The 27,999-nt window shown below is 44.8% G+C and overlaps 1 protein-coding gene across 4 annotated transcripts in view; it reads right to left on the minus strand.

The window, feature by feature from the left end:
- The window catches only part of DEPDC5 (DEP domain containing 5), a 166,880-nt gene that overhangs the window by 48,972 nt on the left and 89,909 nt on the right, over positions 1–27,999 (minus strand). For 2 of the 4 annotated variants that reach the window (XM_011979006.1, XM_011979005.1), the window contains exons 27-33: positions 26,561–26,721; positions 22,166–22,283; positions 21,568–21,735; positions 19,851–20,070; positions 18,113–18,246; positions 7,638–7,746; positions 3,761–3,826 (exon numbers count right to left, since the gene is read on the minus strand). In XM_011979006.1, the coding sequence (XP_011834396.1) occupies positions 3,761–3,826; positions 7,638–7,746; positions 18,113–18,246; positions 19,851–20,070; positions 21,568–21,735; positions 22,166–22,283; positions 26,561–26,721 (976 nt within the window). The remainder of the gene's footprint in view (positions 1–3,760; positions 3,827–7,637; positions 7,747–18,112; positions 18,247–19,850; positions 20,071–21,567; positions 21,736–22,165; positions 22,284–26,560; positions 26,722–27,999) is intronic. The other 2 variants (XR_001005987.1, XM_011979007.1) reach the window with 1 other exon arrangement.

A 27,999-nucleotide genomic window follows, 5' to 3' on the forward strand; every position in this document is an offset into this window, starting at 1 on the left:
TTTTTTTTTTTTTTTTTTTGAGACAGGTCTTGCTCTGTCTCCCAGGCTGGAGTGTGGTGGCGCAATCATGGTCACTGCTGCCTCCACCTCCTGGACTCAAGCACTCCTCCCTCCTCAGTCTCTCAAATAACTGAGACTGTAGGCATGCACCACGACACTCAGCTAATTTTTTTATTTTTATTTTTTGTAAAGACAAGGTCTCACTGTGTTGCCCAGGCTGATTTCAAACTCCTGGACTAATAGGGATCTTCCTGCCTCCACCTCTCAAAGTGCTAGGATTACATGTGTGGGCTGCTGCGCCTGGTGTTACTTATATTTTTGTATCTTACATCATTCCAAAAAAGGTGAGGCTACTAATAAATAGACACACAATAAGATTTAAAAAAAATACGGCTGGGTGTGGTGGCTCATGCCTGTAATCCCAGCACTTTGGGAAGCCGAGGCGGGTGGATCACCTGAGGTCAGGAGTTCGAGACCAGCGTGGCCAACATGGCAAAGCCCTGTCTCTACCAAAAATACACAATTAGGCCAGGCGCGATGGCTCACTTCTGTAATCCCAGCACTTACAGCACTTTGGGAGGCCAAGGTGGGCGGATCACTTGAGGTCAGGAGTTGGAGACCAGCCTGGCCAGCATGGTGAAACCCTATCTCTACTAAAAATACAAAAAAATTAGCCGGGTGTGGTGGCACATGCCTGTAGTCTCAGCTACCTGGGAGGCTGAGGCAGGAGAATCATTTGAACCCAGGAGGCGGAGGTTACAGTGGGCTGAGATCGCGCCACTGAATTTGAGCATGGGCAACAGAGCAAGACTCCATCTCAAAAAAAAGTGAGATCCCAGCAATCTGGCCTCCCAAAGTGCTGGGATTATAGGCGCGAGTCACCACGTGCAGTTGAGAAATGGATATTATTTCTAATCCTCAGAACAACCCTACAAAGAAATTATTTTTTATTTCCTTTAACAAAATGAAGAAACACACAAAGTAAATTTTTTTTTTTTTTTTTTAAATAAAGAACAGGTTCAGAAGGTTAATTCACAGGACTAACATAGCTCCCTGACATTGCATAGAGGCCAAGATTTGAAAGCAGCCATCTGGGCCAGGCATGGTGGCTCATGCCTGTAACTCCAGCACTTTGGGAGGCTAAGGCAGGTGGATCACCCGAGGTTAGGAGTTTCAGAGCAGCCTAACATGGTGAAATCCTATTTCTACTAAAAATACAAAAAATTAGCTGGGCATGGTGGTGCATGCCTATAATCCCAACTACTCGGGAGGCTGGGGCAGGAGAATCGCTTGAATCTGGGAGGCTGGGGTTGCAGTGAGACGAGATCGTGCCATTGCACCCAGCCTAGGCAACAAGAGTGAAATTCCGTCAAAAAAAAAAAAAAGAAAAAAGAAAACAGCCATCTGACTCCATTGGCCTCCCTCCTCCATATTATGCTGCACATCAGAAAACACACAAAGCGAGTTTTATGTTCTGTGTATTTTACCACAGTAAAAAATAAACATAAAGAAAAAGTACAATTTAATTTTGTGTATGTATAAAGAGCTCTTACTATCTCTGATAGAATTTTTTTTTGTTTTTTTCAGACGGAGTCTCACTCTGTTGCCTAGGCTGGAGTGCAGTGGCGCGATCTCGGCTCACCGCAACCTCTGCTTCCCGGGTTCAAGCAATTCTCCTCCCTTACCCTCTTGAGTAACTGGGACTACAGGTGAATGCCACCATGCTGGGCTAATTTTTGTATTTTTATTAGAAATGGGGTTTCACCATATTGACCAGGCTGGTCTTGAACCTCTGACCTCAAGTGATCCATCTGCCTTGGCCTCCCAATGTAATTTTTTTTTTTATGTATACATTTTTTTAAAAATTAGAGACAGGGTTTTCCAATATTGTCCAGGCTGGTCTTATTCTCCTGGGCTCAAGAGATCTTCCCACCTCACTTTCCGCCTTTTCAACAAAACACCTGGTGGGTAATATAATCCTTATTTGTGTGCCTCTCCTGAGTCTAAAACTTTCCATAACAGTCTCCTGTAAGAATGTAAAAGGTGGCCAGGCACAATGGCTCATGCCTGTAATCTTAGCACTTTTGGGAGGCCAAGGTGGGCCTATCACCTGAGGTCAGAAGTTCAAGACCAGCCTGGCCAACATGGTGAAACCCCTTCTCTACTAATAATACAAAAGTTAGCTGGGCGTGGTGGTGCACACCTGTAATCCTAGCTGCTCAGGAGGCTGAGGCAGGAGAAATGCTTGAACTTTAGAGGTGGAGGTGGCAGTGAGCCAACATTGTACCACTGCACTCCAGCCTGGGCGACTAGAGCGAAACTCTGTCTCAAAACAAAAACAAAAAAAACATAAAGTAAAAGGTTAATGGCCAGGCACAGTGGCTCATGCCTGTAATCCCAGTGCTTTGGTAGGCCAAGGCAGGAGAATCACTTGACACCAGGAGATGACCAGCCTGGGCAACAGAGCAAGACCCTATCTCGAAAAAAACAAAAAATTAGCTGGGCATGGTGGTTCATATCTATAATCCCAGCTACTTGGGAAGCTAAGGCTGGACTCCAGCCTGGACAACAGAGCAAGACACTACCTCTAAAAAACAGAAAGTAAAAGGTGAAAAGGATCAACCAATGTTTGTTTTAAACCAAAAATACAGTGCTCTACCCACACTCAGATTTTAGAGATGTTGCTTAGATTAGGACTCAAAGGTCCTTACAGGGATTTGCCTATAGTTACACCGCTGACTGGGAAGAGGCAGGTGGGCATAGCTGAAGACTTGCACAGAAAGGCATGGTACCTCTGACCTGTTCCAATGTTAACTAAACTCTTACCCTCCCAGTGCAGTGCGCAGAATGATGTAGGAGCTCAGTCATTCACTAGTGGTATGCCCATTAACCAGCTAACGACTTTTTCTTTTCTCATTTTAAAAAATTCTATTTTATTATTTTTATTTATTTATTTTTTTTGAGACAGACTCTGGCTCTGTTGCCCAGGCTGGAGTGCAGCGGCGTAATTTTGGCTCACTGCAACCTCTGACTCCTGGGTTCAAGGGATTCTCCTGCCTCAGCCTCCTGAGTAGCTGGGCTTACAGGCATGTGCCACCACACCTGACTAATTTTTGTAATTTTAGTAGAGATGGGGTTTCACCATGTTGGCCCAGATGGTCATGAACTCCTGACCTCAAGTGATCCGCCTGTCTCGGCCTCCCAAAGTGCTAGGATTACAGGCGTGAGCCACTGTGCCCGGTCTCGTCCAAATCTTTTAACTGACAAATAATTTAACTGAAATCCAGAAGCTACGTGAGCTACACCTTCGACCTATGAAGTAGCACACGCCTATTAATAAATATTTGCTGTGTTTTTTCACCACTTTCTGCCACACTGTTATAAATTTATCTGGTTGTATTGGGAGGGGAAAAAAAACAAGTGTTCAGCCCTAAAGTAAGCATATTTCATGTTGCTCATAAAACCTAAAAGTGAAGATGCTGCAAAGTGGCAAAGAATCAGTGGCAACTACGTGAAACAGACAGTGATGAGAAAGTCATCACTGATACAATCGTATGTTCTTCTACATTAATCTCTTCCATCCCCGCTTCGCCGCCACAAACAAGATGGAAGAGAACGTACACTTCTGAGACCAAATTCAATTTCAACTGCCCCCCAAATTTAGTTGCAGCCCAATGCCATATGTTCAGAGCCTAACAGAAGGCCAGCTCGTGGCGTCTGACAATGGGACAGGCATGCAAAGCCCTGGAGTTGGACTAACCTGAGGGTAGAAGGCGGACGATGCTGTGCGTGGGCTGCGGACAAACTCCATAAAGAAGGCCCCATCCTGAAGTCAGAGGAGGAGGAAGCAGCAGCAGCAGGTGCAAGGAAGCGAAGAAACGGAATGTGTACCAGTGGTTAACCATCAGGGGAAGGAGACAGGTATGAAAAACAAAAAATAAAAATAAAAACAAGGAGGGAAGGAGAGAAACAAGGACACATGAAGAGGATGGGGAAAAATTAAAAAAAAAAAAAGAAAAAAAAAGAAAGAGAGAGAGAGAGAGAGATCCACCCAGAAAGACAATATCCAAATGCAAAGCATGAGCAGGAACTCACACCTTCCTGGGCAGAATATCCCATCTGTGTGGGAGAAAGCGCCCAGGTTGGAAGGTGTGTCCAAGCTCTCTCTGGTCTCATCAGAGTGTGGCTTGGATGCTCTCACCCTCCCACATAGCTCTGAAATTCCTTCAGACCTATGCCAAGGAAGATGAAAAGGCCGCAGAGCAGCTTGGTGGGGCTGCAGGGTAAGGGCTTTGGTGGCAATATCCTGGCCTCCCACCTGGCTGGGTGACCAGTCACCCTCTTAGAGAGATACATTGAGCCATGAAGATTTTTCTGTCTGTTACTAAACATGGCAGCCAGATGGGAGGAGAGGATTCAAGGCAGGATAAGTTCTTGCTTAGTTTTTTTAGCAAACAGGGGATACAGAAGCAGCCATACCTTCTCCTCCACTGGTTGTGTAACAAAATCATCAGCAAGCTAAGACATATATAATGTCAGATACACAGCACTCACATTGTGAGGGGTTTTCTAAAGCTGTCATTCCCTCCCTACCCTACCCATGTGGAATTCAAGCAGCCATGTCTGTGACACAAAAATGACACAGAGGACTTTTTCAGTGACCCCTCCTTCCATCATTCTGAAGTAGTACCCTCTGTCCTTTTGCAATCTTTTTACTTTTTATGCCGGGTTATCATAGAAATTCAGGAATGGCACTTGACACATCTCAAGTTCTCTGCTTTTCTGGAACTTTTCCTCAATTCCAAAGGTAGAATAACTGAAATATTTAGGTGCCCATTTTATTGATACTGCTGCCACTTCCTATAAGTGACTGCAAACACAAATACAAAACCTTGGAAACCTGTGGCTGTGCAGATGCTGATGCAGGCACCCGCAACGCATTCTAACATGAAGTGTTCCTTGGGGACATGGTTGGGCATTTCCGAGCATGTCAGCAGGGCTATTTGCTTTGGCCATCTCATAGCATTTTGTTTCACCTTGACTATTCAGGAGTTTACTTCCAGCCCTATTGATGGCTCATGCATGTGGATTTTAGTGTTCACCTGGATGATCAGGAGAGGTTTCTAAACAGTAATCTAACATATTTGTGACTATAATTTCTCTGCTTTTCAGTCTTGTCCTCGGCACTGTTTCTGATTCTCAAAGATGTTAATGAGTAGAGGCAAAACCTGGTGGACGGCACACAGGGTGATTTGTATCTCATTGTTCCACTGTGTCCCTTCTCTGCCAGAACATATAGAAGCAGAGGTGCTGAGGTATACGTACATGTGAAGGAGGACAGGTGAAAAGACTCATGGTCAGCAGATCATTCCTTACAGACTATCCTTGGTACCTAAAGCCACTCCCTAGAGAAGCGTTCGGTAAACTACAGCTTGCAGACCAAATCTGGCCAGCCATCTAATTTTTTTACAACCAGTGAGCTAAGAATGGTTTTTATGGGTGGGCGTGGTGGCTCACACCTATAATCCCAGCAGTTTGGGAGGCTGAGGCGGGTGGATCACTTGAGGTCAGGAGTTCGAGACCAGCCTGGCCAACATGGTGAAACCCTGTCTCTACTAAAAATTAAAAAAATTAGCTGGCCATGGTGGTGCACACCTGTAATCCCAGCTACTGGGGAGGCTGAGGCAGGAGAACTGCTTAAACCCGGGAGTCTGAGGTTGCAATGAGCTGAGATTATGCCACTGCACTTAAGCCTGGGTGACAGAGCGAGACTCTGTCTCAAAAAAAAAAAAAATTTTTTTATGTTTAAAAATAATTTTAAGGCCGGGCGCGGTGGCTCAAGCCTGTAATCCCAGCACTTTGGGAGGCCGAGACCGGCGGATCACAAGCTCAGGAGATCGAGACCATCCTGGCGAACCCGGTGAAACTCCGTCTCTACTAAAAAATACAAAAAACTAGCCGGGCGAGGTGGCGGGCGCCTGTAGTCCCAGCTACTCGGGAGGCTGAGGCAGGAGAATGGCGTGAACCCAGGAGGCGGAGCTTGCAGTGAGCTGAGATCCGGCCACTGCACTCCAGCCTGGGTGACAGAGCAAGACCCCGTCTCAAAAAAAAAAAAAAAAAAAAATTTTAAACGGTTATGGAAATACCGTACTTACACAATAGCTTTGTTTTGCCTCTTGGCCACAAAGTCTAAAATACGTATTTAGCTTTGCCAACATTTGGTTTACAAGTTGCCCACGGCCTTGGCTGATACTTTTTTCTCAGATTTTAATCCCTCTACCCATGTAGTGTAATTCTAGTATTTAGGCTAAGGAATTAATCAGAGGTGTGGTCAAATAATTATTGCAAGCATAGTCACTGCAACATTATAACTGTGGTATACTGTAGAATAATTTTTAAAGTTTATAGAAAAATACCAAAAATCATTTAAAAATCACCATCTATAATTTTAACCAAAAGAAGTTATAAATGAAGGCATATTCACATGATAAAATGATATATAGCTATTTTTTTCTTTGGGGTTGCTGAGGGAAAAAAAAATGAAAGAAAAAATTATATAGTTATTTTTTAAAATCATGCTTTTAAAACATTTAATGACACAAGAAATTTTCATGATATGGAGATAAAATAAACACAGATATATCATTTGAAGACAATTTTGAAAAATAACATGTATGTGTTGAATCTCCTTCATCTCCCAGTGATAGAGATAAGAGAGTGGTAAGTACAGTCAACTCGCCCTATCACAACAGAGTGATCTCAGAGTCTGAATTTCCCAGAAGGAGCTGACAGAGTCAAGTCGATTGGTCTTAAAAGACCCATGGAGTTTTCGGCTCCTCTACTGTACTTGTTCCAGATAGAGGCCTAAAGTCTCAGGTTTTTTGTATTTTCCACCCACTCCAGGATGCTCCCATTTGACTGTATTTCTCAGCAGTCTGAGAAAACTGATGGGAATTTCATTATCAAAGAAGAGAGAGCTCTGGTGGAGGCTGCTTCAGTAGTTTTCTATTCCCCTCTGGGGAAGCTAAAGACGAGGGTGAAGGAAAACCAGACGGCCAAATACAAAGCTCAGGCCAGATCTTGGGCATTGAACCAACAAAGTTTAGCTTAACTGTTGTATCTTATTTTTTTGAAGCAGGGTCTCACTCTGTCACCCAGGCTGGAGTGCAGTGGTGTGATCATGGCTCACTTCAACCTCAACCTCAACCTCCTGGGCTCTAGGGGTCCCCTCACCTCAGCCTTCTGAGTAGCTAAGACTACAGGTAAACGCCACCACATCTAGCTAATTTTATTTTTAATTTTTTTTAGAAATGAGGTCTCCTTATGTTGCATAGGCTGGTCTCAAACTCCTGGGCTCAAGTGATCCTCCAGCCTCGGCCTCCTAAAGTGCTGGAATTACAAGCATGACTGACTGTTTCATATCTGGATTTAACTAGAAGTTAGCTTCCTTACAACTGTGAGCAAGAAACTTCTTATATAAAAATCGTAACAGTAATAGAACCCTTAAAGGGTTCAGGGTATAATTCATCCAAAGCCTCAGCACATGCAATACTGGATCTGAAGGGCTATCTGTTTTACCCTCCACACTGAGCCTCTGAGAGCACAAGACAGCTCCCCGCTTCAGTGGCTTCCTTTACCTTTCGTGGGCTGTCCATGTAGGTGGGAGTCATGGCGACGCTGCTGCTCTCGGCTGACTGGGCGGAGCTCTTCCCACCATGCACAGCTGCCTGTTGTTCTCCCAGGCACCTGAAAGGAGGAAAAGCACAGGACAGCAGCTTGCTCAGAGCTTCCTGGTGAAGGATCCACGTCCGCCAAGATGCAGACAGCTCTGTTGCTGTCATCTTTGAAACACACACTTCTGCCTTGTTTCCCTTTCCAGCCCTTCATGATATGCTTAATTTCATTCATTGTGCCTAACAATCACCAGTCCTCCACAGTAAATCAGAAAATAGCCCAATTTTAAAAGCATTCTGGCAGCATCTGGTGCTTATATATGACCTTAAAAAGGGAACTGACATGGTTTGAACACCATTTTTTAAATTCTTGTAAAAATACTTTTTTCTCAATTTTTATTTAATATACCAGAAAAAGCACATTCTGAATGTTAAGACTGCGTGGCAGGTCATGCCTGTAAACCCCACACTTTGGGAAGCCAAGGTGGGCGGATCGCCTGAGGTCAGGACTTTGAACCAGCCTGGCCAACATGGTGAAACCTCACCTCTACTAAAAATACAAAAAATGAGCCAGGCGTGGCAGTGCACGCCTATAGTCCCAGCTACTCAGGAGGCTTAGGCACGAGAATCGCCGGAACCCAGGAGGCAGAGGTTGCAGTGAGCTGAGATCGTGCCACTGCACTCCAGCCTGTGCAACAACAAAAAAATAAAAATAAAAAAAAAGAAGACTGCATTAACACGCAGCATAAACAGGAGAAAATGTGTTAATTCTCTATATATTTTGAAGGGATTTATATGTTAATCTTTCCAATGTGCATAGCTACATCACCCTCCAAACCAAATTAACAGATATTATCTCATAACGCAAGACAAATACAGTTTCCTTATGACATCTCATCCCATCTCAGTTCTGATGTACATGAATGAATATTTTCATGTTTATTTTCCTAATTTTTTTCTGTTCTAAAATTAACTACACTTTATTTTAGATTAAATTACATTGCTTTAATATATCATTGTTTCATTGTTAGGTTTCAGAAGGCTCAAATTAAAGTCTTAAGTGCTTCATTATTACTATAATATATATTACTTCTTGTGATGGACAGTGCGAGGCAGGGCCCAGCCCCCTCCACGATGGCCTTGTTGTTGCCCCAGCACTGGGAGGGCTGTCTAGGAGGCTCTGTCTCAGTTTTCAGCCCCTTCAGGGACAGCCCCAGCTGCATGGGCTGCCACAGTCAATGAATGGTGTGTGTGTGTGTGTGTATGTGTGTGTGTGTCTGCACACGTGTGTTTGTTGGCCTAACTCAACACATCTCTGAAGGCTGTTCTAGGCTGTTCCTGTGAGATCTCCTGAGGCTGTCACTGGGTCTGGGCTGTAGTCCAGCTTCTCTCGGCACCCACTCTGGTTTCTTCCCCATCCCTCCCACAGGTGTTGTGCCCAAGGGCTCTCCTTAATAAGCATCCTATATGCTACATTCCATCTCAGTCCACTTCCCTGAGAACCCAATTTGCAACAATTTTCTTAAATTCTGACACTTTTGTTATTCAATGCGAAGTAATCACATACCAGGGATGCAAAAATCTGTTTCCATAGTAACCTGTTGTACTCTCCCTTAAAATTTGTTTTTACATTATGAAAAAATACAAACATATACAAAAGTAAAGAGGACAATATAATGAATCCCTACATATCTCTTACCAAAATTATATCATTAGAGCCATTCTGGTTTCATCCATACACCCTGCCTACCCACATGAAATATTTTGAAGCAAAACTCACACATTGTTTCATCCTTAAACATTTCCGTATCTCTAAAAGATAACAAACGTTTTAAAAATTTTTCAAAAGTCAAATATTTCCTCAATTGTCTCAAAAAAATTTTTTTAGCTGGGTGTGGTGGTTCACACCTGTAATCCCAGCACTTTGGGAGGCCAAGGTGGGTGGATCACGAGGTCAGAAGATTGAGACCATCCTGGCCAACATGGTAAAACTCTGTCTCTACTAAAAATACAAAAATTAGCCACATGTGGTGGTGCATGTCTGTAGTCCCAGCTACTCAGGAGGCTGAGGCAGGAGGATCACTTGAACCTGGGAGGCAGAAGTTGCAGTGAGCCCAGATCGTGCCACAGCACTGCAGCCTGGGCAACAGAGCGAGACTCTGTCTTAAAAAAAAAAACAAAAAACAAAACCCAATAATAAGACTCAATTAAGTCCCTACATTGTCATATGTTATGTATCTTAAGTCCTTTTTAAGGTATAAGCCCCTCTTCAACTCTCCTTATCCTTGCAAATTATTTGTTAAAGAAAGTAGCTCATTAGCCGTGTAAACTTACACAGTCTGGATGTGCTGATTACATCGCTTTATTATATAACATGTTCTTCTGTGCCCTGTACTTACTGAGAAGCAGAACTTACATCAAGGGATTTGGGCAGATTTCGGTCAAATTTTGGGCCACTATTCTTCCTAAGTGGTACCTGTGCACTTCTGCCTGGAGGCCCAAAATGGCTGCCTCTCTCTTATGATGTGAGCTGCCACTATTATCTTTGCTAGATCCATTCATTCATCAGAGACTACACATAGTGACAGTTCATCATTCCTTCTGTATTTATTAGCTGGGATATTTTAAAAAGAGAAACTTCCCCACACCAATTACTTGGATGCTCTGAGGTGTAATTCACAGGACAAAAGACTAAGTGCTAGATTATTTTCCTTGTCCACTGACACCAGTCTCTCTATCACAGCGCAGCGTGTTTTCCTCTAAGTCTCATCCACAAATGCATGCTGTGAGATTCTCTTGCATCCCCAGTGACCACTCAGATGTGTCATCTGATGCACACGACAATCCACATGTACTGAGTCACCTGCTATATGCTGATGCACTGACTAGGAGTCAGGGATTCTGAAAAGAAGACTGACCCTGTCCTTGCCCTTAGAAGCTCCTCTTCTAATGGCTCAGGAAGAGGGGACTGCCACAAAACAACCAGTTACAATGCATATGTGTATACATGAGAACATACATGAGGGCATGCTTGGGTATGTTCAGCCAGGAGGGGGCGCTAGCCACACCTCCATGGAGGCAGTGACATATATGTTCCGGGTGGGCCTTGAAGGGTGGGCAGGAGAAAGACACAGCCTACACAGAATCAGGAAGGGTAAAAGCACGCAGACACCCTTCACGCGCCTCTGCAGGCAGATGGCACAGTGTGGCTCACTGCTGGTGTGCTTTCCCCAGAAAGGCCTGAGTAAGACGTACACACTAAAGCCACCTTGGACAGAACATGAATATCCATCTGCTTGGTGGGGTTTCTCTCTCTCTGCCCTAACTTGGCTGTCATTGGGTCATCCTCATCTAATAGGAACAGAAAAGCCCACTGGCCAGCACCTGCTGCCCAGACTGGTCCCACTGCTATTAATCAGCACAAAGCTAAGATTCCAGGGCTTCTGTCTTCCACAAGAGCCTGACTAAATGTATACGCCTACAGATAAAGATGGGAAGAAAACTGGAAGAAATATACACGGTTAGATGTAAGGTAAGATGGTGGGACTACAGGTGAAATTTTGTAAGCGTTTTCATGCCGCTGTATGCTGTTTTGCATAATAAATAAAACGGAATCTGTTTGGGGCAGTGAAAGAAAAAACAAAAACACATAAATAAAAAATTCTGTGCAAGCAAATGTTATACAAATGTTATATAAAGGTCTGGCTCCCTCTACTCTACCTCTATTGAGAAAATGTAGCCCGTCTCCCGGGAGCAGTCATCCGTGGCAAGGAGGAAGTCTTGGATCTCTCTGTCCTGCCTCCTGCCTTGGGGTTGGCTGAGAATCTCACCCTTCACACTGGGGGTACCACTACCCCCACGATATGCTTCTTCAGTGTAAGCAGAAACACGCTCCTTGGTGCATACTAACAATGACTCACTGACAAAATAAGATCCTTTCACCTCACCCCCAGCTTGACACCCCTCCCAGCAACATATGTTCCTTGTTCTCTTTTCCAGTGGGAAAAGTCTGTGATTAGTTACAGGGAGAAACTGCCACACAGACTCCTGGCATCTTCCTTGGTCTGATAAAGATATTTTCAAAAGAAGACCCAGTGCCCTCAGAAACAAACCCAACCTACCCCAGTTTTCCTTCTCTCATCTGTCCCCTCACCGTAGGCACCCTGCTGTGTTCTTCATCCCTTCCTTTCCATCTCATCATCACCCTCCATCCAGCCTCAGCTGCCTCTTGCCTGGACTAGCGGGAGCCTCCTGATGGGACTCTGCCTCCTGGCCCCTGCCCACCAAGCCATCCCACACAGGGAGCTCATCTCTGAAAAAACCACTTCTGCCAAAGACACCAACTGGCTATTTCATGATATTAAGGAATTGTTGTAATTTTAAAGGTAGATTATAATACCATGGTTTTGGTTTTTTAAAAAAGGGTACTTGTCTTTCCGAGGTACATTCTGAAATATTACAGATGAAGGGAAATGACATCAGGAATTTGATTTAAAAAAATAAAAGAAAAGGAAAACATAAGTTGGATAGAAATGAAATTAGGTCAGCCATGAGATGATACTCATTGAAGCTGGCTGATGGGTAAGCAGGATTTTATTATACCAGTCTATTATTCATATCCCTTTGAAATTTTCTAATAAAATTTTTATTTTCATTTTTTATTGAGACAGGGTCTTGCTCTATCGCCCAGACTGGAGTGCAGTGGTGCAACTGAGGCTAATTGCAGCCTAGCCTCAACCTCCCAGGCTCAAGCAATCCTCCCACCTCGGCATTCACCACCATACTAGGCTAATTTTTTGTAGAGATGGGGTCTCACTATGTTACCTATCCTGATCTTGAACTCCTGGGCTCAAGTAACCTCGACCTCTCAGTCTCCCAAAGTGCTGGGATTACAGGCATGAGTCTCCCAAAGTGCTGGGATTACAGGCATGAATCTCCCAAAGTGCTGGGATTACAGGAGTGAGCCACCATGCCTGGCCTGTAATAGAATTTTTAAAACTTTCAAAGGATTCCTCTTGCCATGAGAATGCATAAGGACAGCCTAGCGTCCAAATTCCCATACTGTCTTTCAAATTCCACGTCTGCATCATACCTCACCCTTGCTTGTTCAATGTTACTTCTGGAAAGCCTAATGTGTGTAGGTTCCTGTGGGCATGACAGACCCTCATACCAAACAGTCAAGGTCTAGCCTCCCCTAACATGCTCACCTCACATCTCTACAGGGGAACCCTCAGCATCCTCCTCCTCCATCATTCAATAAATATCCATTATACACCTACTATGTGCCAGGCACAGCATGCAGCCTCTGGCCTCAGAGCACACAGTCAAGTCAGGGAGAAGTCAACAGATGACTGTAGCTCCCAGCAGAATACTGGTAAGTCCTCTGATGGACATAGGCCCAGGATGCTGGCAAGCACAGGGAACTTGATCTAGCTGTGAGGTGGAGAGGGGCAGGGAAGGTGGCCCAAGGCAGTGTTTTGTCTTTCCTCAAGTTTCACCCACCCCCATGTAAAGGCTTTGCTTCCTACAACGCCAGCTTGAATCCCACCACCCATGACACCACACTCTCCCTGCCCTCCCAACCAAGTGTGGTCCCAAAAGTGTCTTATCAACTGTTGCACTTAACTGTTTATAAAGGGGCCACATACCCAAAGGCCTAGAGAAGCCAGCTAGGTAGCATGACTGAGTGTAAAAGACAAGTGTAAGACCAGAGTGTGAACCCAAGGCATATGCCCCTTCTGAAGTGCCATCTCACCGTGGCTGGGTACAAATGTGGATCCTGTGTTAATAGAGCCTCCGCTATTTCAAGTAAAGCTGGATTTTTTTTTTTGAGATGGAGTCTCGCTCTGTCACCAGGCTGGAGTGCAGTGGTGCAATCTTGGCTCACTGCAACCTCTGCTTCCCAGGTTCAAGCGATTCTCCTGCCTCAGCCTGCCGAGTAGCTGGGACTACAGATGCGCACCACCATGCCAGCTAATTTTTATATTTTTAGTAGAAATTAGGTTTCACCACATTGGCCAGGATGGTCTCAATCTCTTGACCCTGTGATCCACCTGCCTTGGCCTCTCAAAGTGCTGGGATTACAGGCATGAGCCACTGCGCTCGGCCTCAAGCAAAACTGCATTTTCATACATTAACTATAATTTTTTTTTTGAGATAGAGTCTCACTATGTTGCCCAGGCTGGTCTCGAACTCGTGAGCTCAAGCAATCCACCCGACTTGGCCTCCCAAAGTGCTAGGAGCACGGGCATGGGCCACTGCACCTGGCCAACTTTGCATTACAATAGTCCTCACTTACTTGAGGGGGATATGTTCCAAGATCCCCAGTGGATGTCTGAAACCTAAGGTAGCACCAAGCCCTGTATCTGCTATGTTTTTTCCCTATAAATACATACTTATGCTAAAGTTTCATTTATAAATTAGGCACGGTAACAGATTATCAACAATAACAAATAATAGAACAACTATACCATATACAGTAAGAAAAGTTATGTGAATACGGACTCTCTCTTTTTCTTTCTCAAAATATCTTATTGTACTGTACTTGCCTATTTTTGGACCACAGTTAACCTTGGGTAACTGAAATTGCGGATTGAGTATATTATATTCCCAGCCAATATGAAATTGAGGATTGCGTATTATATTATCTATAATATATTGTTTTATATATTATATATCATGTACCATGTTATATATATTTTTAATATAAAAATTCACATGCAATCTATACAATCCAGATTTTTATATGGAATCTTCAAATTTAAAACCCGGCTCAAATTTTGTTGTTGTTGTTGTTGTTGTTGTTGAGACAGAGTCTCACTCTACTGCCCAGGCTGGAGCTTAGTGGCACAATCTTGGCTCACTGCAACCTCTGCCTCCTGAGTTCAAGACATTCTCATGTCTTAGCCTCCAAAGTAGCTGTGATTACAGGCGTGCGCCACCACACCCAGTGATATGGTTTGGCTGTATCCCCACCCAAATCTCATCTCAAATTGTAGTTCCCATAATCCCCATGTGTCTTGGGAGGGACCCAGTGGGAGGTAACTGAATAACGGGGGTGGTTTCCTCTATGCTATTCTTGTGATAGTGAGTTCTAATGAGATCTGATGGTTTTATTTTATTTATTTATTATTATTAAGACAGAGTCTTACTCTGTCACCCAGGCTGGAGTACAGTGGTGCAATCTTAGCTCATTGCAACCTCCGCCTCCCAGGTTCCAGCAATTTTTCTGCCTGAGCCTCCTGAGTCACTGGGATTATAGGTGTGCGCCACCATGCCCGACTAATTTTTGTATTATTAGTAGAGACAGGATTTCACCATGTTGGCTGGACTGGTCTTGAACTCCTGGCCTCAGGTGATTCACCTGCCTAGGCCTCCCAAAGTACTAGGATTATAGGTGTAAGCCACTATGCCCGTCAAGATCTGATGATTTTACAAGGGGCTTCCCTTCCCCTTCACTCTCTACTTCTCCTTGCTGCTCCCATGTGAAGAAGCATGTGTTTGCTTCCTCTTCCGCCATGATTTTAAGTTTCCTGAGGCCTCCCCAGCCATGCTGAACCATGAGTCAATTAAACCTCTTTCCTTTATAAATTACCCAGTCTCGGGTATGTCTTTATTAGTAGCGTAAGAATGGACTAATACAGTAAATTGGTACTGGGGAGTGGGGCACTGCTGTAAAGATACCCGAAAATGTGGAAGCGACTTTGGAATTGGGTAACAGGCAAAGGTTTGAACAGTTTCTGGGGGCTCAGAAGAAGACAGGAAAATGTGGGAAAGTTTGGAACTTCCCAGTGACTTGGAGGGCTCAAAAGACAGGAAGATGTGGGAAAGTTTGGCACTTCCTAGAGACTTGTTGAATGGTTTTGACCAAAATGCTGATAGTGATATGGACAATGACGTCTAGGCTGAGGTGGTTGCAGATGAAGATGGGGAACTTGTTGGGAACTGGAGTAAAGATCACTCTTGCTATGCAAAGAGGCTGGTGGCATTTCGCCTCTGCTCTAGAGATCTGTGAAACTTTGAACTTGAGAAGATGATTTAGGATATCTGGCGGAAGAAATTTCTAAGTGGCAAAGTGTTCAAGAGGAAGCAGAGTTTGGAAACTTGGCAGCCTGATGACGTGACAGAAAAGAAAAACCCATTTTCTGGGGAGAAATTCAAGCCTATTGCAGAAATTTGCATAAGTACAAGGAGCCTAATTTTTTTATTTTTTATTTTTATTTTATTTTATTTATTTATTTTTATTTATTTATTTATTTTTTTTGAGACAGAGTCTCGCTCTGTCGCCCAAGCTGGAGCGCAGTGGCGCGATCCTGGCTCACTGCAAGCTCCGCCTCCCGGGTTCACGCCATTCTCCTGCCCCAGCCTCCCAAGGAGCTGGGACTACAGGCGCCCGCCACCACGCCCGGCTCATTTTTTGTATTTTTAGTAGAGACGGGGTTTCACCGTGGTCTCGATCTCCTGACCTTGTGATCCGCCTGCCTCGGCCTCCCAAAGTGCTGGGATTACAGGCGTGAGCCACCACGCCCGGCCTTTATTTTTGTTTTTTATTTTTGAGATGGAGTCTCGCTCTGTCGCCCAGGCTAGAATGCAGTTGCACGATCTCCTGCTCACAGCAAGCTCTGTCTCCCAGGTTCACACCATTGGAAGAGCTTAATGTTAATCACCAAGACAATGGGGAAAATGTCTCCAAGGCATGTCAGAGACCTTCACGCCAACCCTCCCATTATAGGACTGGAGGCCTACGAGGAAAAATTGGTTACCTGGGCCTGGCCTAGGGCCTCCTGCTGTGTGCTGCCTAGGGAAGATAGTGCACTGCATATCAGCCACTTCCGCCATGGCTAAAAGGGCACAAGGTACAGCTCAGGCATGGCTTCAGAGGGTGTAAGCTCCAAGCCTTGGCAGCTTCTATGTGGTGTAGAGCCTGTGCATGCATAGAAGTCAAGAATTGAGGTTTGGGAATCTCTGCTTAGATTTCAGAGGAGGCAGAAGTTTGCTTCAGGGGCAGGTCCCTCATGGAGAACCTCTGCTAGGGCAGTGCAAAAGGAAAATGTGGGGTTGGAGGCCCCACAAAGAGTCTCTGCTGGGGCACTGCCTACTGGAGCTGTGAGAAGTGGGCCACCATCCACCAGACCCCAGAATGGTAGATCCACCAACAGCATGCACTATGCACCTGGAAAAGTGGCAGACACTCAATGCCAGCCCATGAAAGCAGCCATAAAGGGGGCTGTACCCTGTAGAGCCACAGGGCTGGAGCTACCCAAGGCCCTGGGAGCCTACCTCTTGTATCAGCATGCCATAAATGTGAGACATGGAGTCAAAGGAGATCGTTTTGGAACTTTAAAGTTTAATGGTTGCCCTATTGGATTTCAGACTTGCATGGGGCCTGTAATCCCTTTGTTTTGGCCAATTTCTCCCATTTGGAACGGGTGTATTTACCCAATGCCTGTACCCCATTGTATCAAGGAAGTAACTAACTTGCTTTTGACTTTACAAGCTCATAGGTAAAAGGGATTTGCCTTGTCTCAGATGAGACATTGGACTTGGACTTTTGAGTTAATGCTGGAATGAATTAAGGCTTTGGGGGACTGTTAAGAAGGCATGACTGTGTTTTGAAATGCAAGGACATGAGAACTGGGAGGGGCCAGGGGCAAAATGATACGGTTTGTCTGTATCCCCACCCAAATCTTATCTTTAGTTACGGTTCCCGTAATCCCCACATGTCATGGGAGGGTCCAGGTGAGAGGTAATTTAATCATGGGGGCGGTTACCTCCATGCTGTCCTCAGGATAGTGAGTTCTCACAAGACGTGATGGTTTTATAAGGGGCTTTTCCCCCACCTTCACTCTGCACTTTTTGCTGCTGCCATGTGAAGAAGGTTGTGTTTGCTTCCCCTTCTGCCATGATCGTAAGTTTCCTGAGGCCTCCCCAGCCCTGCAGAACTGTGAGTCGATTCAACTTCTTTCCTTTATAATTACTCAGTCTCAGGTATGTCTTTATCAGCAGTGTGAGAATGGACTAATACAGTGGTTTTTTTTTTTTTTTTCCCAGTAAAGACGGGGTTTTGCCATGTTGGCCAGGCTGGTCCCAAACTCCTGGCCTCAAGTGATCTGCCCACCTTGGCCTTCCAAAGTGGTGGGATTACAGGCCTGAGCCACCATACCTGGCCCTGGCTCAAATATGCCGTAATATTTTGTGGGCCAAACCAAATGAGTCTGTTTTTCAATTAAGTCCCAATCTAAAAGTTTATAACTTCTGGCCTATTTCATGTTATCCAACACCTACCAGGTATTAGCCTAGCTTTCTTTTCACATAAATCTCTTCTTCCTAATTACAAGCTACTTGTAAAGGAAATATTTCACCCCCTCATGGGAACAGGGCACTGAAAACCCTCAGGGCTGTCAAGATGGGGACAAGTCACTCTTCTACCAGGCACTTACTTCTGACTGGCCTCCATCTCCAACAGGGCAGAGAGAGCCGAGGTTCCCTTCTTCCCCACTGGGGGTGCGGCTGACTCCAGAGAATGTGTGGAAATGGGCCCGGTCATCTGCAAGCCTTTCATGGCGGTCCCTTTCTAAAGCAGAGAAGAGGAGACAAGGCCATCAGCCGAGTGGGCTCTCAGTGGAAGCCACTCAGGTCCCAGGGCATGCTGCAGCATTCCCAGGCCCTGGGAATCCAATGGACAGGATCAAGGAACATGGGTTCTCAGTGTTCAGCAAGTGACAGAAAACAACGTTTCACTCAAATGCCTGGTGAACTAAAAATAAACTGCCACTTTATTTGCACATCATCTCATTTCACCCTCACCACAGCTCTATGAAGTAAACAATGTTAGTCCTATTTTACAGAAGAAGAAACTGAAGCTCAGAGAGGTTAAGGGACTTACCCCACATCCTACTGGAGCTGGAATCCAAACTCCAGTGACCTCACTTCAAAACCAAAGTTCTTCCCACTATCCAAGTTCTCCCAGACATGTTTTTAATCATAAATGATGTTGTGTACACAAGACAGCTGGTGTGAGAGGAAGAATACTGAACTTGAGGTTAAAAACAAAAAAACATGGCTGATGATGGAACATTCCCTGGTGATTAAAAAGAGTGAACTACTGACACACGCAACTTGGATGAATCCAAAGGTATTATGCAAGGTGAAAGAAGACAATAGTATATGACCTTTTCACATATGATGTGACTCTTTTCTGTGATGTTTGGAAAAGACAAAAGTACAGTGATAAGGAACACACCAGCGGTTGCCACAGATTAGAGATAGGGGAGAACGTGACTATAAAGACTAGCATAAGTCCGGGCATGGTGGCTCATGCCTGTAAACCCAGCACTTTAGGAGGCCATGGCAGGAGGACTGCTTGAACCCAGGAATTTGAGAAAAACCTGGGCAAAATGGGGAAACTCCATCTCTATAACAAATACAAAAAATTAGTTGGACATTTAGTCCCAGCTACTTGGAGGGCTAAGGTGGGAGGTCAAGGCTGCAGTTGAGCCATGATCATGCCACCACACTCCTGCTTGGGCAACAGAGTGAGACCATGTCTCAAAAAAAAAAAAAAAAAAGACTAGCATGAGAGAATTTTTTTGAAGTGATGGTGGTGGTTACATGAATCTATATATTTGTTAAAATTCATAGACCTGTGTACATACACACACATGTCAATTGTACTATATATTAGTTTAAAAAAAAAATGCTGAATCCCAGTTCTGCCCCTTAGAGCTGGCATATTCCATAACCCCCAGAAGCCTGAGTCTCCGCACTGGGTGGTGTGTGACTGAATGAGGCACGGGGTGCTGGGAACGCTGGAGCAAGATGAGTGAGGAAGGACTGCGGCTGTTCACCTCCTGAGAGTTTCTACTCAGCAGTTCAGCACCTAGTCACACAAGCAGCTGTGCTCAACATAGGGTCCCACCTGGGGAGGACCTCAAGGCACCGTGTCTTCAGGTGGAAGGGAGTGGCTCTGTGCCACAGAACACCACCCAGTCACTGCCTACACACTATCCCTTCCTCCTTTATCGTGCAGTGGAGAAGAAAACACTGTTTTGGATTTAAGGTAAACACTGGGCAACTGACGAGTAAATAAATAGGCTAATGATGAGAGGCCCCTAACAGAGGAGGTGGCAAACCTGCATCTCACACCAGGCACACTCCCTGAGTCCAAGGAGCCCTTACCCGCATCATGCGATCCGAGCGATGCCGCCTGCGAATGCGATTCAAGCCCTCCACAAAGCGGATAAAGCCATCCAGGAGTTGCCATTCGTCCTCGTCTGCACGGGGCCTGTCCCCATAGATGTCGCAGTGGGCCTCCCCCTCTGTGATGCGCTTGGTGGCGGTGACACAGGCTGGCAGCAGCAGGAAGCGGGTCCTCCAGAACTTCAGAGACTCAATTAAGCTACAGGGGGCCGAGGAAGGCACAGAGTGGTGGTGAGAAAAAGGAGATAATGAAAGCACTCTCGGTAAAGTGTGTGGAGCTGGTGTGTGAAGGTCCATCTCCCCATGAGTATGTGTTCATCTGATGCTATAGCTCATGGCTTTGTTGAAAATAACAAGTTCTGAGGATGGGCACGGTGGCTCATGCCTGTAATCCCAGCACTTTGGGAGGCCTAGGCAGGAGGATTGCTTGAGCTGAGGAGTTTGAGACCAGTCTGGGCAACATGGCGAGACCCCATCTCCACCCTGTCTCAAAAAAAAAAAAAAAAAGAAAAAAAAAGAAAATACAAGCTCTGAAGGAAGACCACAAAAGCAGTTTTTGCTTTGATCCCAGAGATGCCAGAATGCTTCTGCAAACCCAGGTCCAGTGAATTTGTGGCTATCATCACAATCACAAGTCATGCATAGAAATCAAAAACTAAAAATGAGACACCACAAAGCTACCAGCCAACCAGTGAGGAAAATGTTAAGAATACAATCTGCACTGCCACTTGCATCAAAGTGCACGTCATCACTGAGTTTCATGGGGTTTGCTTTTTCAATTGTGGTAAAATACACATCACAAAAAATTTATCACATTAACCTATTTTTTTTTTGAGACAAGGTCTTGCTGTGTTGCCCAGGCTACAGTGTGGTGGCACTATCAAGGCTCACTGTAGCCACGACCTCCTGGGTTCAAGCACTTCGGCCTCCTGAGTAGCTAGGACTACACGGGTATGCCACCAAGCCCAGTTAATTTTAATTGATTAATTTATTTATTTTCTGAGACAGAGTTTCCCTCTTGTTGCCCAGGCTGGAATGCAATGGCTTGATCTTGGCTCACTACTCCTCCACCTCCTGGGTTCAAGCAATTCTTCTGCCTCAGCCTCCCGAGTAGCTGGGATTACAGGCGCGCACCACCACACCCATCTCATTTTTGTATTTTTAGTAGAGACAGGATTTTGCCATGCTGGCCAGGCTGGTCTCAAACTCCTGACCTCAGGTGATCCGCTCACCTCGGCCTCCCAAATTGCTGGGATTACAGGCGTGAGCCACTGCGCCCAGCCAATCCTGTCTCTTTATAAAGAAAAAAAGGGAGAGAGAGAGAGAGAAAGCTCATAAAGTGTTAAAATACACATATGCCGCTTTGGGAGGCCGAGATGGGTGGATCACGAGGTGAGGAGATCAAGACCATCCTGGCTAACACTGTGAAACCCCGTCTCTACTAAGGATTCAAAAATTAGCCAGGCGCGGTGGCTGGCGCCTGTTGTCCCAGCTACTCAGGAGGCTGAGGCAGGAGAATGGCGTGAACCCGGGAGGCGGAGCTTGCAGTGAGTGAAGATTGCGCCACTGGACTCCAGCCTGGGCGACAGAGCGAGACTCTGTCTCAAAAAAAAAAAAAAAAAAAAAAAATACACATTACATCCTTACATCCTCGCCCAAGGCTGCAAGGATGGAAATCCAAAGTTCACTCTCTGACCTGAAATCTTCAGAGCCGGCAGAACAGATATACTGATCTAAGTAATTCCACTTGTACTCCTCCAGCCGTTCATGGGAGAATTCCACCCAGCAGGAGACGAACTCTGAGTCTGAGTGGGAAGGACAGAGGCTGTAGGTATAGTGGATCTGGGCAGATTCATAAGGATACCTGCAAAATAAGGGCAGGCCCCCAAATTCAAAAGAGTTAGAGACAAATTTCTGCCAATTCTTCTCTATATTTTTTATCTCTATACACTTAGAACCATCCTTGACATTTACCCCTCAACTGTAGTAACCAACTCATCCCAGGGAACGGTACTAGAAATTTCTCAGATCTTTTTAAACTCCTTCCTTCTTCTCTCCTCACAATCTTTATTTGAAATAGGCTTGTTATGAATCATGCTAATCATTGTAAGATGAATCAAATCCCTTCTGGAAACAGGTAAGCTATAACCCTAAAATAGCCCTAGAAACAAACAAACAAACAAAAACTCCAAAAGAAAAACCAACCACTGAGCTTCCTCAGTTTATACACATAATTTAGTATGCAGTCATAATTCAGGACAATAACTAAAGACCTTAAATATCCAAATACTCACTTGGGAAGGTATCGCGTCACTGTGATCATTTTATCCTTCAGCGTCACTTTGTGGAACGTTCTGCCCATACTCAGCCAATACTGGTCCTCCTCCTCGGGGCGGTTTCGGGACACAAGGCCTAACAGAAAAATAATAATTTCCTCCATCTGTTTGAAGCTCATTCCTATAACAAGCAACTGTTTCTCATCCATATAGATTCAGAAAACGATGTAACACTTTCTCTTGAGGGGCAATTTCATGGAAGAAAGTTATTCTTGGTTCAAAAAACAAAACAAAAAACTCCTGAGGTTGGCAGATTTTTGTTATTAAAACCAACCAAGAGCAGATTAGAGCCTGAAGGTGCTGGCTGATAGCAACTAGATGGCAGACTCAAAGCTGAACAACCTGATACACCTCATCCTCTGGAGAGGAAAGTTCTGTAAGAGATGACTGTGTTACTAAAATGGAACTGCACTACTCCAGCATAAGCTGCCCACCTTGGCATTCGAGGTTCTCACTCCAAGGTGGCAGTCAACCTAGCTTTCTGGTCCTAGCTCTCACTACTTCTAAACTGCTATACCAAGTTTCAGTCTAAAAGGACCATTTATTTATTTGCTGCAAATATCTGCTCATGTTGTTTCTTTTCTTTTCTTTTTTTTTTTTGAGACGGAGTTTCGCTCTTGTTGCCTAGGCTGGAGTGCGATGGTATGATCTCGACTGATTGCAACCTCCACCTCCTGGATTCAAGCAGTTCTCCTGTCTCAGCCTCCTGAGTAGCTGGGATTACAGGCAGGCTCCACCATGCCCGGCTAATTTTGTATTTTTAGTAGAGACAGGGTTTCTCTATGTTGGTCAGGCTGGTCTTGAACTCCCGACCTCAGGTGATCCACTCGCCTCGGCCTCCCGAAGTGCTGGGATTACAGGGGTGAGCCACTGCACCTGGCCTGCTCATGTTGTTTCTTTTGCATTCTCTTCCTGGGCCACCATTGAAATCCCAGATCATTTAAAGTCACCATCAAATGCTACTTCTTCCTGAAAGCCGTCAGACCCCATCAGCAGTCTGAATTCTACCTTGTATATAGCTCCTTGTGTGTATGTCTCTCACCCCTTACAAATTAAAAATTCCAGGAGGCCAGGGCTCAAACATTGTTCCTCCTTACATTTTTAGTAGCACCTGATAAAGTGCCATGTGCAGTATTAGCTGAACTGAATTGAATGCAGGAAAGAGGAAAATAATCAGGAATCAAGAAAATGACAAGTGTTCAAGAGAGTAAAATCACGCCTCAAAAGAACAACCAAGCCAAGCCAAGCCAAGATTCCTTTGATCTAGAAATGAAAGGGAGTCCTCTTGAGGCAGGAGAACAGGGTTTGGAGGCAGGGAATTCTAAGGCCAATTCAGGCTGACTTCCTAAAACTAAATCAAAAGAAAAACTCCAATTTTCCACACCTAAGTAACAAAAGAACTGGAGGTTACTCCCTTCGCAAACCACTCCCTGCTTTTTCTGTGAGGCAGATGGAAAACTGAAAGTGTCTCTCTGATTGGTTTGATTTTTACAACCAATCAGACGTTTGTATAGGAGTATAACTTTGAAACTTCACTTCAGCCTCTGATTGGGAGCTTTCCCCAACCAATCAGACTGACTGAGAGCCACTACTTCATTTACATAGGGTATGTACCAAGTAACCAATGGGGAAACTTCCAGAGGGTATTTAAACCCCAGCAAATTCTGTAAAGGAGCCCGTGAGCCCCTATGCTTCAGCCTGCTCCCACACTGTTGAGTGTACTTTCATTTTCAATAAATCTCTGCTTTTGCTGCTTCATTCTTTCCTTGCTTTGTTTGTGCGTTTTGTCCAATTCTTTGTTTGAGGGGCCAAGAACCTAGACACCCTCCACCAGCAACACTCTCATTCAGCTCTGGGACAGTCACACGGTGACAGGCAGCATGGGAGCGGTCAAGAGGAGAGAGGACAGCAGAGGTTGAAATAATATTCACTGTGAATATGGAAATTTCCCAGATGGTGCCAAAGGAGCAGCAGGCCAGCTGCATACAAAACAGAAGCGACTCGAGAGACCCCAGGTCCAACCCCAGCACTTTCACTTGCCAGCTTCTATGATCTTGGGCACCAAATCTCACTTTCTACAGCAAGAAAGAGGGCAAGCCCTCATCCAAGCATTCCTTTATTCATGCAACAAACACTCTGCTGGCTATTGGAGAGACAACGTCATGGGGCAAGGTTCATGAGCATCTGACATTGTACCAGACACCCCGATTCTAAATTAGGTGCACCCCAGTTATCCCTGTGTTTATCCTGAATGGTATTTATTCTTCACAGTCTGTGACCAAATATATACTTGTAGTTTATTAGTTTAACATCTGACTCTGCCGTAGACTGCAGACTCTGAGGGGAGGGCTGATGCTATTCTATTCCCTGCTGGAACAGGGCCTGGCTCACACTTAGTATTCAGTAAGTCTCTGATGAACAAGCAGCACAGGCCTGGTTGTGATGGCAACTGTTCCAGTAATTAGGATAACAATGGTACCCTTTCTGTTACTATAGAAATTAGAGAGATTAAATTTATCACAGCAAAAAAATAACCAGAAATGATACAGTCAGGCAAGTAGCCTCTGGCCAACTAACCATCACATGAGGCTCATGGATCAGCCAGGAACAGAACTGGACACAGAGGAACTCAGACCACTGAGGGACATCCACCAGCTATTCCACAGAACAACAGGTGGGCAGCCTGGAAGGCACCAGTGACATGAAAGGTGAATTCATCCCATTACTCTTGGGATAAAGGACAAAATCCTTCAGATAGACTTGGGTCTCCTGACATCTCTGGCTGGACCTCTGGCTCATTCCTTGTGCTCCATCATATCAGCCTTCTTTTTGGCATCTAGAAAGTATCTCGATGTTTTCTGCCACAGAGCCTTTGCACAAACTGGCCTCTGCCTGGCATGCCCTTCCCTTCTACTCCTGCCCTCCATTTCCAACCTGCTGCTCCTAGTAACTCCTACATGTACTTCGGGTCTAAGCTCAAACCTCACCTCCTCAGGGAAGCTGTCCATGACCCACCAGATAAGATAGGGCCCCATATTAAATGTTCTGACAGCCCCATGACTTCTCCCTCAGCCTTTATCACAACATACAATTATATTTCATAGTTTGACTAATGTTATTTTCCCTGACTGGGCTATAAATCCTCTCCCCAGTCATGCAGAGTAAGTACTTCAAAGACTGTTGAATGAATGTGTGAATAAACGGATTCACATATTTTTTTTTCTTTTCTTTTTAGAGACAGAGTCTCCCTATATTGCTTAGGCCGTTCTTGAACTCCTGGGCTCAAGGCATCCTCCTGCCTCAGCCTCCCAACGTGCTAGGATTACACCCAGTCAAATTCATATACTTATTGACCCATACTGTTGCATATTATTGTATGCCAGGCATGCAGTTTCCATTGTGGAGGACAAAAAGATGAACAGATATAGTCTTGGCACTCAAAAAGGTTAACATTCAGTACGGTCTGGAAGATGAATACAAGGCAACATGTGATAAACATCACAAGGGACATTCAAAGAAAATCTAGGGGGAATCCAAAGCTTTATACATAAACCGCAGGGCCTGGGCTGGATGACCACATGCTCCCGCTAACAGGGCCACAGTTCTCTGATCCTCTGGCCCAAGAAGCTTTCATGGGCAGACAAAGATGATCCAAGGTTATCATTAAGTGATCAGGGGAGGTGGGGGTCTTGTTAGCAATAATGAAGAGACAGGAGACTAAGACAGCTCACTGATTGTTCCAGGAAGTGATTACTGCTTTCTGATTCCAGGCACCTGTACTTAATTCCCTCTGTTAGACTTATTTTAGAGGAGCTCTCCACTGCCTGGCTCTGATTCAACTAGGAACACTGATTCTCTGTCACTTACTAGCCTAATCTGCCCCTCATGGATGACCCATTCTTGCTTCAAGCCACCAAGCTTCAGCGATAAAGAAGAGACAGATGAAATCAGAATAGGAAAATAAGAACAAAAGTAAACTTCAGGTTTAGGTAACGTTCGACAGTCTGCTATGTGCCAGGTACTGTACTAGAAACAATTAAATATAGGTTTCTGGGTTTAGAAACTTTGACAGCTCAGTAGTGACTCAGCTGCCTACTATTCCCAGGCTGTCCCATTCCTGAACTTGGTCACAACCTCACTGCCTTAAAGGGAGAGTTGTAAATTAAAGAGAGCATTTACAATAAATCCATACCTAAAGGAGACTTTATTCCTCACTTAAGTAGAATTTATGAAGAAAACCTTTGTGTCAAAAACAATTACTACTAAATTTATCTATTATCTACCATCTTGAAAACTCACTTCCACATATATAGTAGAAGAGACGAAAATATAAATCCAAGGAGAAAAACTCACCTCGGCTATAGAGTGGGCTACTGCTCAGCGGGGGTGGGACGGCAGGGTTGGGTTTTTGTGCCTTGGGCTGCACTATGATTTGGTAGCCCTGCATGAGACGCTGGCAAATAAACTCTTCAAACACCTGCTGGGCTGTCATCTGCACACCGTCTTCGTCCCTCCTGAAGAAAACAGATGATTGCTCATACAGATGCTTGGCCTGAGAGAGTGACACTTAAGACTGCACAGTCTCATCATCTCCTTTGCATCATCCCCTTACAACCATTCTACGGTGCTTCATAAAACTAACAGTTTGAGCTGGACACAGTGGCTCACATCTGTAATCCTAGCACTCCAGAAGACTGACACGGGCAGATTGCATAAGCCCAGGAATTCAAGACCAGTCTGGGCAACATGGCAAAACCCTGTCTCTACAAAAAAAAAAAACAAAAAACAAAAATTAGCCAAGTATGGTGGCATGCACTTGTAGTCCCAGCAGAGGTTGCAGTGAGCCAAGATTGCATCACTGCACTTCAGCCTGGATGACAGTATATAAAAGAGAGATAGAAAGAAAATATAATAGAAAATATGAAAAAAAACCACCAACAATTTGTAAATCAGTGCTTTGGGGAAAATTAACAGTTCAAAGAAGTGAAAAGAGGCAGGTAACTCAATGCCCAAATGAATAATTTTAGAAAAGAAGATCAGATTTAGTGTGCCCAAAATAATTGCATTAGAAAATATGAGAATAATCAGCGAGGCCAGAAAAAACTGGAGTTAAAAATAAATCAGTCGACAAGGAGAAATAGTTGCTGTCAATAGAACTCTGGAGAAATGCACAGTTCTTACATCATAAAATTACCCACAGCCAGCGCAGCAGCTCACGCCTGTAATCCCATCACTTTGGGAGGCCGAGGCGGGTGGATTACCTGAGGTCGGGAGTTTGAGACCCCGTCTCTACTAAAATACTACTAAAAATACTAAAAATACAAAAAATTAGCCGGGCATGGTGGCACACACCTATAGTTCCAGCTACTCAGGAGGCTGAGGCATGAGAATCACTTGAACCTGGGAGGCAGAGATTGCAGTGAGGCAAGACTGTGCTACTGCACTCCAGCCTGGGCGACAGGCTGTCTCCAAAAAAAATTACCCAAATATAAAAAAAGGACACAGGCTTGAAAATTCAGTGTTCAGCCAGGCACAGTGGCTCAAGGTGGTAATCCCAGCACTTTGGGACACAAGAGTTGGGCAGATGGCTCGAGCCCAGGAGTTCAAGACCAACCTGGGCAATATGGTGAAATAGCGTCTTTATAAAATATACAAAAATTAGCTGGATGTGGTGCTGCCATTCTCAGCTACTCCTAGCTACTTAGGAGGCTGAGGTGGAAAGACTGTTTGAACTCAGGAGATCGAGGTTGCAATGAGATGTGATCATACCACTGTACTCCAACCTGAGTGAC

Source organism: Mandrillus leucophaeus, unplaced genomic scaffold, assembly GCF_000951045.1.
Source record: "Mandrillus leucophaeus isolate KB7577 unplaced genomic scaffold, Mleu.le_1.0 Scaffold2, whole genome shotgun sequence".
NCBI lineage: Eukaryota > Metazoa > Chordata > Mammalia > Primates > Cercopithecidae > Mandrillus > Mandrillus leucophaeus.